The sequence below is a fragment of the Mirounga angustirostris genome, unplaced genomic scaffold, assembly GCF_029215605.1.
Source record: "Mirounga angustirostris isolate CCGP_5_RB_7025 unplaced genomic scaffold, mMirAng1.0.hap1 SCAF_1, whole genome shotgun sequence".
Classification (NCBI taxonomy): domain Eukaryota; kingdom Metazoa; phylum Chordata; class Mammalia; order Carnivora; family Phocidae; genus Mirounga; species Mirounga angustirostris.
In genome coordinates, this window is record NW_026991709.1 from 206867176 (window position 1) to 206877152 (window position 9977).

General features: G+C 59.3%; 1 protein-coding gene across 1 annotated transcript; it reads right to left on the reverse strand.

Annotated features, from left to right (window-relative positions):
- Positions 1–6428: 6428 nt before the first annotated feature.
- IER2 (immediate early response 2) lies at positions 6429–9374 on the reverse strand. The gene has a single exon (XM_045862893.3). It carries the CDS (start codon positions 8101–8103, stop codon positions 7432–7434), a length of 672 nt encoding a protein of 223 aa, XP_045718849.1. The 5' UTR covers positions 8104–9374; the 3' UTR covers positions 6429–7431.
- Between the last annotated feature and the right edge of the window lie 603 nt (positions 9375–9977).

Here is a 9977-nt window from a genome sequence, read left to right on the forward strand (position 1 = left end):
GAACTTCCCAGACAGGGAAACTGAGGCCCAGACCACCCAGGGAACTGGCTCAGGGGGTGTGACCCCCAGCTAATGTGGCAGGGCAGCAAACATGGATGAATCTTGATTTCACCTGGGTCCCTCAGCCCAGTCAGGCCCACCACCAGAGATCCTGGGATGTCTGGATGCTCAGCCTGGAGGATTCTCCCAGGCTAGCTATGCCCTGTCCCCTGGCTGTCCAAGCCTCAGCTCGACAGAAAGCAAAGAGCCAGGCTCTATGACTCCATGGAGGAAGGCAAGGTCTGCATTCAGCTCACCGTTTCTGATCACTTTCGAAAACAAGACCCGAAACAGGAGAAAAAGAACTTGCATGACAAGCAGGCAAGCTTGCTCTGCCAATCCCCTCCCCGTCCTCCTCCGCAGTCCAGGCCTCGGAGATGCTCCCCCAAGCTGCAACCCGAGGGAAGGGTTAACAGGAAGCGCCTGGCGTCCTGCAGCTACAGAAGCCCATTGTTCTCCGCCAGTCCCCTCCCCCTCGTCCAGGAAGACCCTCTGGGGAGCCCCTTCAAAAGGGCCTGACCAGTGTCTCCAGGCTGCTGGCCAGCCTGTCGGGAGAGTGAGCACAGGAAAAGGAAGCCCGCCGGGCACGGGCTGGGGCACAGCTGTCACCGCCACGTCTCAGGGGGTTTCCGAGGGAGGGGGATGCTCCGCCTTGCCTGCCCCAGGGTGGGGGCGGCCTTCCCTGCAGTCCCCATCTGGGAGCCAGAAAGCTTTGATCTCGAGCCTTTAGGTACAACTTCAGCTCCTGCCTCCCTCCACCCGTTTCCCCCTCCACGCCACCACCCCTCCCCTATCCCTGGTTTAGAAAGTTTCACACCCCACCCCTCCTCCATCTGATTTCAGATCTTCTCTCCTCCAGGTCCTGTCAGCTTTTTCCGATTAGCAGACTCCGGTGGGGGAGGGGGGAAACGTGTACTTTTGTGGGGCGTCCCGGATTTGAGGGGCGCAGGGAGGAGAGCTGTTAGCAATTCCCTGGGAGACCTGGGGGCGGGCAGGGTGAGGGCGAGCAGCTGGCCACCAGATGTGGGTGGACAGGCTGAGGAGGAAATTAATTGGTGCCAGTCGGTGGCAGGCGGGGAAAGGCAGGTCCCCAGGGGGCCAGGGGAGCCGTCTAGGTGCGGGAAGGAGCTGAGGGGGTGGGGGTCGAGGGGACAGTGAATGTTGAGATTATATCTTAGCTGAGAGTCAACAATGTGCTGGGGGAGTGGGGGTTGATCCGGGACCGATGGGGCCGGGAGGTTGGAAGGCCACGAGAAATAAAAACGGCTGGAGGGGGTGCGGATTTCTGCTGAGGGGGGCTGCATTATAAGGGGTCAGGCAAGGAGGTGGGCGTGGAGAGATCTCAAGCTGGACAAGTAGGTGGAGGGCCTTAGGCCTTGGGCTCAGCTATCCTGGACACAAACCTGGGGAGACGTGAACTCCCTTTAACACAGAGGCGGGGGGGGGAATAAAGCCCTAAGCTGAGCCTCAGGAAACAGAAGTACCCTAGTGAGAGCAACTCTGGACCCAGGTGGGGAAGGTGTGGGCTCCCCCGAACGTGGGTATGTGGATCTGAGCTCCACCAGACACCGGTGTGGGGGCTCTGGTCCCCCTGGACGCCGGTGTGGGGCTCTGGGCTCCTCTGGACACATGGGGGTTTCAGCAGCCTCCACGACGACGGTGGGGAGCGTGAGCCTCAAACTCTGGCAATCCCCATTCCCCTTCCGCTTTTTCCGCGATTTACCTGATTCCGGGCGGGCCCCCAGCCCCAGACGCCCCCAGCGCGGCCCCTAAGTCCCGCCCCTGCATCCGCGGGGCGTGCTTGGGGGTGGGGGGCCACGCGCGGAGGGCCCGGGCGGGTTCCGGAACGGACCGGTTTGGGGGTCAGGGGCGTGGCCCGGGCCACACACTACACCGGGAGTTCTTGGAAGTCACTTGGTGTAGCGCGCAGGGGCGGGGCCGGAGAAGAGCGCGAGACGCGGGTAAGCTCGTATGTCCCGCCCCCGTCTGTGATGGACACCCAGATCGCTCCGCCCCGCGTTGTGGCCAGTTACGGACCCCGACAGCCCTGCCTGGTACGCAAATTTCCTCGCGGAGATGGAGTCGGGTCTTCGCTGCGCCTGGCCAAGGCCTGCGTCTCCCCCTCTCCGACGCGCGGACCTCGCCCAGGTTCCTGGAGCCGGGTAAACCGGTCTGGGTGCTGCTTCTGTGGCCCAGCCCTTTCCCAGCTCTGCGGAGGCTTCAGCGGGGCGCCTGTCCTGTCCAGCGGAGAGGGGAGGGGATCTTGGGATGGCGGGCACGACTAGAGCTGTCCCCTACGTGCTCTCCTGCAGGGCGATCCTCTCTGGCCTCAGTTTCCCGATCCGTAAAAAGTGGAGTTCAGAGGACCGATCTCAAAGGAGAGTTGCAAATGCATCATTCATTCACAAAAACCACTTAGTAAGCACCTGCTAGACTTGTTTCTGCCCTCGCATGGAGGCCATAGGCTAGAAGAGACAAACCCAGAAACGAATGTAAAATTGCAACTGTGATACTACAAAAAAAAAAAAAGTAGCTCTTGATCTGAGTGTCCGTAAACAGGAGTCTTGGACCAAAATGGGGGGCATCTGTAGCTTTGTCTCTCTTCCAGAAGCAGAATTTTCCTAACTCTGGAACAGTGGGCAAAGTGATTTAATGCTAATATTTAAGGAAGAGAATGAATCCCTCAGATTCCCTCTTTTCAGCTTTCAGTCTTCACCTAGTTTTCTGACTAAAGATAGGCCACTTCCTATCCTAATAATGTGTCTTTAACTCTTGCTAATCTCTCTTCGTAACTAAGAAAGCTGTCTGTTTCAGCAGGATCTTATGACATTGTTTTGTTTTCACTGTAACTTTCATTAACTGTTACCTTCTAAATATGGTTAGTGATTAACAAGTGAGTTGCTTTAAGAAAAAATTTTAGATAAATAATAGTACAGTCAGTATGCAGATATGACAAAAATCCTACCTGTCCAACTGTCTGAAATTTGGGAAATTCTATTCTAAGAGTCGCAAGAAGCCACTGATTAAATGAGACAGTAAATATTAAGCACTTAGCACTTGCTTACCCCAGACAGCCTCATTCACTCTTTTTTTTTTTTTTAAGATTTTATTTATTTGACAGAGAGAGAGACAAGGAGAGAGGGAACACAAGCAGGGGGAGTGGGAGAGGGAGGAGCAGGCTTCCCGCTGAGCAGGGAGCCCGATGCGGGGCTCGATGCAGGACTCGATGCGGGACTCGATCCCAGGACCCTGGGATCATGACCTGAGCCGAAGGCAGACGCCTAATGACTGAGCCACCCAGGCGCCCAAGCCTCATTCACTCTTTTTAGGCCCGTGTTGGGCATTCGTGGCCAAGAAGAGGGGCAAAGGAGCAAAGTGGCAGAATGGGGAGCTGTTTTAGATCAGGTAGCCAAAGACCACTCCGAGCAGGTGACTTTCAGCATAAATCTGAAGAAAGTAAGGATGGATGGGTGTCTGGGAGAAGAGCATTGTAGGCAGAAGGAACAGCAAGTGCAAAGGCCCTGGGCTGGACCAGGCTTGGCCTGTTCTCCAAGCAGGAAGGAGGCCACTGTGGCTGAAGCAGAGGGGAGCTAGAGAGTGAAATGATCAATTTGCATTTTGTAAGATCCTTGTAGCTGCTGTGTAGAATAGATTGTGGGGACAAGGGCAGGGAGGAAGCCACTGCTCTGATCCAGGTGAGAGGTGATGGCAACTCACACTAAGATGGGAGTCTTGAAGGTGGGGAGAGAGGAGTGGGATGAGAGGTCAAGTCGACAGCACCTGTGACTGGGTACCGTGTGAGGGAAGGAGAAAAAGGGATTCAAGGAGGATTCCTCAGTTTGGAGGCTGCCAGGAAACAGCAAGAATTCTCTTTGGGTCTTGTTATGTTTGGAATACCTTAGTGCCCCACAAGGAGACATAGGGAGGGGGCCTGGACAGAAAGTCTGGGGGGGGGGGCGCAAGTCCAGGATGGAGAGTGAGGTATGGGAGTCAGCATGGAATGGCATTTAGAGCATTAAGACTGAATGAGACTACCTACCAAGAGGTGAGTGTAGACAGAGGCTCGCGGCCTGAGGGGAGAGGAAACTGGAAGTGTGGGGGCCCGGAAGAGGGAAGAGTCATCCCTGTCAAATCACTAGGATGAGACCAAACTCTGGAGCTGAGAGGGGAGGCTGACCCTTGTTCACACCGAGCTACTGCAGGCAGGAACTATTTTTCCAGCTCTCTGCGATGAGCACAGCATCTGTATACACATTACGTATATGTCCATAGGACTGTATGTGCTTCTAAATGGCCGGCACTTTATCATCCTGGGTTCTAATGATAATAAAATAACCACACTTCCGGTGTGCCAGGCGTTCCACTAAGCACTTTATATACTAGTATCTCACTTCCTCTTCGCAAAGAACCTGAGAGGTAGGGACTGTTATTGTCCACAATTTACAGCCGGGGAAACTGAGGTCCAGAGAGGTGAGGTGACTTGCTCAATGCTGCACAGCCAGCAAGAAGAGCTGGTAGTCTGGCTCCAGTATCTGTGTTCTGACCCCACAACTTCTATAGCTGGCCTTTGTCACTCAGCATCATGGCCCTGAGGTATCCGTGTTGCCAGGGTGTGTAGACCTGTCCCACTCAGGCCATTTATTCTCTGGGGAGGCATGGGTAGTCCACATCCTACCAGACCAGTCGGGTTGGATGGGCATGTAGGTTGTTTCCAGTTTGTGCCAGTTTGGACAGCGCCATAGACACCGTTCCGGAGCCTCCTGCTGCAGGCCTGAGGCTCCCTGGAGAATCCACTGGTCAAGGGATACATGACATTTTTTGTTGCCCCAGCTATTGTCCCATCGATTACTCCCCCCGAGGGCCTGCCCCAATAATCCAATGCCATGTAAAGGTGTGAAAACTCCAAACGTCCTCAGAGTTGGTTATTGTGACAAATGCTGCCTATTCTGAAGGGTGAAATGGGGGTCTCGGGAAGGGCTACATCTTAAAGGGAGGTGTGTGGGGGTGCTTCTCCAGTCTCCCACTGCATCACCTTCAGCCCCCAGCCCGGAAAACCCCCCGGGAGGCAGGGGTGGGGATCGGCCAGGCCGCTTCCCCCGGAGGAAGGAAGGGCCAGGAGGTTCCTGCGACAGGATGCACAGTGAGGCCCCCTCCCCAGCCGCCAGGGACTTCCCGGAGCGGGTTAGGCTCTCGGGGGAGTTGCTCCCAAGCGAACGCATTGAACTGCCACAGGGGGGTGGGGTTCCCGCCCCCCCCCCCACGTCCCTCCGGGGAGTTATGGGTCAGGACCCTGAGTGGGTGGCGCTAAAGTCTCCCGTTTCCCAGGAAAGAATCAGGTGGCCGTGGAGGCGAGCGAGGCTAGATTCCCCTGGGGGAACCCTGAGGGAGGCGGGGAGTGGGGAGTGGGGTGGGTGGACGAGGCAGGAGGGGAGCCGGAGGCGGGCGTTCTGGGGCGGGTCCGCCCTCCACCGCACCCTCCTCCTTCCACCCTAGGGCCTCGGGGTCAGGTCCCCCGGGGTCGCAGAAGGCTCGCAGCGCCGGAGCCAGCCGCCTGGAGGCGGGGGCGGCCGCTTTCCTGGAGCCTCCAGCCGCCCTCACCGCCCGCACCTGCGGCTCCTTTGTCCTTCCAACAGCCACCCCGCCACCCGCCCTGGGGCAACGCCTTACAGCCCAGCCCCTCTCTTAAATCAGCAGTGGGTAAATTATGAGCCTTTTCTCCTCTCGGGTGACCGAAATGGAGCTGGGATGGAGCCAAAGCAAATAACTAGGGCTCTCACGGGCCATTTCTAAATCTACAGCCGCCTCGAGGGAAAGCTGTTTAGGGGCCCACTTCACAGATGAGGAAACTGCGGCTGGGAACTCACCTCCCAGCCTGAGTCACACAATTATACCGCCAGAGATTAGAACAGGGTTGTAAAGGGCGCTCCAAAGCTCACCTCAGCTGCCCCGCAAGCCGTGGGGACCCCGCCAAATTGGATTCAGTTGGTCAACTGGGGGTGGGGGGTGGGGGGTGGGGGGATCCGCCATCCTTCCAGAGTCTCCAAAGGAGGCGTGGCCCTCCCAACTCCGCCTGGGGCACCGTACCCAACAGTATTTTCCCCTAAACCTCTCAAATTCGGCAAGCCCACCCCCCACCGCACCACCACCAGAGTTGTAGAATTTCGAAGAAACTCCCAAATATGGGGGAGCTTAAGGAGTCCGAACACCAGGACACCCAGCACGGAAACGCTCTGGCAAAGAAAAGGGGGCCCAGCCCCATCCCGCCCACTCTGCCCACGTGATAGCCGGTCGGACCGGTTTCTGGGGCCCCAGCAAGGCGCCGCCAGCTCCTGACCCCTTAACCCTGCCCCTCCCCCACCAGGGAAGAAAACCAGACGGGCAGCACAGCCTTTATTCAAATGGTCTTTTATTTTATCTGGCGTTTCTAGCAAGAGGCCAAGTAGATGAAGTTAAACAGAATCCACCACAGTAAAGGTAAACAGGCCTCAGAACGCCCTGGCAAGAATCTTCCCCTCCCCACACTGGCCCAGTCCCACCAGCAACTGGTCCCAGCTCAGCCTTACAGCGCTCTAAACACCCCCGCCGATTTTTGTGATTCAGACCAGGATCGTCTGGGTTGCGCCTGTTGTGTCTGAGGGATGGTCACGCTTGAGGCTGTGACCATCTCCCACCTCCAACGCACCAGGTGAGAAAAACTGTAACCTGAAATTAGATCAGCCCCCCACCCTTCCCCCCGCTATTCAGCCGAAGGCACAGGGGCGCGGGGCACAAACCCGCAGCAAGCGGGGCGAGGTGACTCAGGACGCCCTCCTCCCATTCCCCAGGGCGGTCCACACCCCAGACCCTCCTCCCAGGCCCCACACCCACGCAGGGCAACAGGAAGCTTCCCACGTCTGCCCCATGACGCAACGATGACCGCTTGCACAAGTATGCCACGGGTGGGGGAAGGGGAGCGCCTGCCTGGAATTCTCGGAGGTTGGAAATGCAAACACCAACTATTGAAAAACCTTGAAAGGGCAGCACAGCTCCCAGTAAAAAATAAAAGTCCGACCCTGAGGAGTTTCAAGAACCAAGCCTCCCTGCTCCCAGTCCCAGAAGGAGAGGGAAAGGTCCACGTCCCAGTCCGTTAAGACAGCACCTGTGGGCGCAGCAGGTCTCGGCGGAAGGCGCTCGCGCTCCCGGCTCAGGCTCCTCGGCGCGGCCGCTGCACGGAGGCGGCGACGGCTCCCCGGGGGCAGAGTCCCTCTCCAGGCCTCTCAGCAGCCCGGGCGGCAGCTCCTCTCCACGGTTTCGGCGGGCCCTCCTCCGGGGGTGGGCCCCGCCTCGGGTCTGCGCACTCCGGCCGACGGTTCGGCCCGCGCTCTGGGCTCCGGTAGCGCCGCTCGGGGACCCTCAGAAGGCCACCACGGCCCGCACGAGCACGTTCAGCATGCTGTCCGCCGGGCGGCAGGCCGGCTTCGCCTCGCACGCCGGCGGCGCCGTCGGGGGGGCGGCGGGGCTGCAGTTCAGGAGGCCCGAGAAGCGCCTCTGGAGGACGCGCGCCAGGTTGGGGAAGGCGCCCTCGGCTTGCGCGGGAGGTGGCTGCAGGCGATCAGGGACCTCCGACGAGGCTCCTTCCTCCTGCTCTTCTTCAAGACGGGCTTTCTTGCTTGGGACCAGTCCGACGTCCCCGCCGTCGCTCAGGCTGCTGTTCCGCCGCTTTCGGCTGACTTTTGTTGTGGGGCGCGGGGCACAGCGGGCTGGGGTCTCCTCGGCTCGCGGCGCCTCCCGCGTGTCCATGGGCTCCGGGGAGGGCTGCTCACCGTCGGGGGGCGCTGCCTCGGCTACAGCTTCCGCCTCCCGCGACTGGTGCAGGCGAGGATCAGGGGAGCGGACGGGGGGCAAGGACACCTCGGGCTCGTGGGCTTCCACCTTGGCTGAGAGGTAGAGCTCTCGGGCGCTGCGCATGACCAGCGATAGCTGCAGACTCCGGTGCAGCCGCAGGCCACCGCGCTGCATGCGCGAATGGTACATCTTCCACACCGACAGAGTCATGATGCGCTGCGCCTCCTTCTGCACTTCCATGGCGGCTCGACGGCGGGGGCGAGGGCGGCGGGGACTCCCAGGCTGGGCAGGACAGCTAGCAGGTGCACTCCGGGCAACGCGCTCGCTCACGCTTCTCCCCTCACGCCAACCCACGCCGTGACACAGCTAGGACGCTCTGCCCCGGCGCCCGCCACCCGGGCCCTTTTGTACCCGGAGTGAAGTCACCGAGCCGCCCCGCCCAATCAGAGAGCCGCATCCGGGCTTCCCAACGCGCCGCGGCGAGAGACTCCTTAAAGCGACAGGGTGGAATTTACCGAGCGGGGGAGAAGGGTCAGGAGTCGGGGCGAGGAGGAGCGCCCCCCAGTCCACGCGGAGCTCTCGGGGTGGTCTCCTTTCTCAGAGTCCTTAATACGCTAGCGCGCAGGCCCAGAAGAGGGGGGCCGCGGATGCGGGGCAGAGTCCACCCACGTGCTTGCGTCTGAAACCCCAGCTGGTTGTAGGCGGCAAGTTTCCTTTCACGCCGGGGAAGACCGGGGTTCGAACCGATACATCCCCCGTGGGCACAGTTCCTAGCATCTACCAGGTGTCTAATGTTTTTTTGAATCAGTAACCGATTAGTGTTTTTTGAATCAATAACCGTGCTAACACTTACTAAGCACTATACCCGCCAGGCGCTGTTAAGGGCTTTCCTTCACTAAATAACCTCATGCCTCACCTCCACTCTGCGGAGGGTATTGTTATACCTGATTTCTTCAGGTGGGGAAATCGAGAGAGTGACTCGTTCAATATTTGCTAAACGAACGAGTAGGCCCCTGGGGCCTCCAGCTCTAGCGTCTCTCTAGCGTAAGCCAGCCCTCTTCAGTCCCCTTGTCTGTAGGCAGTGAGGCGGCGGGCAGCGCTGCTGGCTCCAGGGCATAGCTGCCCACGCCACGGGCAGCGGATGTCTGCAGACACGAGCGCAGCCCGGGCTGCCATTCCTGCACTCCACACCAAACACGCCCCCAGTTTCCCTGTACACGAGCTCCACGGGTGGGCTGGGTACTCGCAAGACGGAGGACCAGGCAACAGGACAGTCCGGGTGAACACGTGGCTCTGCGCCCGGGGAACCGAGGCTGGGGTAGGAGCTGTAAACTAAGCAACGCAGAGACAGAGCAGATAGATGGAGAACATCGGCCCCACCTTCCGCTACGCCCTATCGCTCCAAGAAAACCCATTTCCAGTTCCTCCAAAATAAGATGCAAAATTGTTCCTACAGCTCCATTCATTCGTGGCAAGGGCCCTTTAAGTGAAGGCTCCTCTCTCCCCCCCTTCCCCCCTCCCCCAGCCGCCGGCGGGCGGGCAGAATCTTCCGGCCACTGAAAGCGCCAGACTTCCACGACTAAATTTGGATATAATGACGTAGGGCAGGCGCGCGAGCCGCTTCCGGCTGCCCATATAAGGACAGGGGCCGGGATCTCCACTCGGAGCTGTGGCAGCCTCCTTCCGGGCGGGCGGGGGCGGTGCCTTGGCCTCCGAACACGCCCCCTCCCTTACCCTCCCGGTCTCCCGGCAGCTAGGACGGGCTGTAGTCCCCGGCTTCCGGACCAGAGTCCAGCCCCGCGGGCTCCCGAGGTCAGAAGGCGTGACGCCTCCGGGAAAACCCCCGCCGGCAGATAGGGGCGATCTCAGGGCTTCCACTGACGCCAACTCCCTGAAACCCTCCACAAAGACCTTGCCAATACGAGGGACGATTCGCTGAGTACCCCTTCATCCTTGTTCCGCCATAGAGACCCCATAATTATTTCTCCCTACAGTGTTCTCTCCCAGGTATTCCTGCTTCTCCCCCCCAGCCAAATCATGCAGCCTTGGAGAACCCTCACGCACAGCCCTCCCCCCGCCCCACCCCCCGCACATGGGGACTCAGGAATTATTTG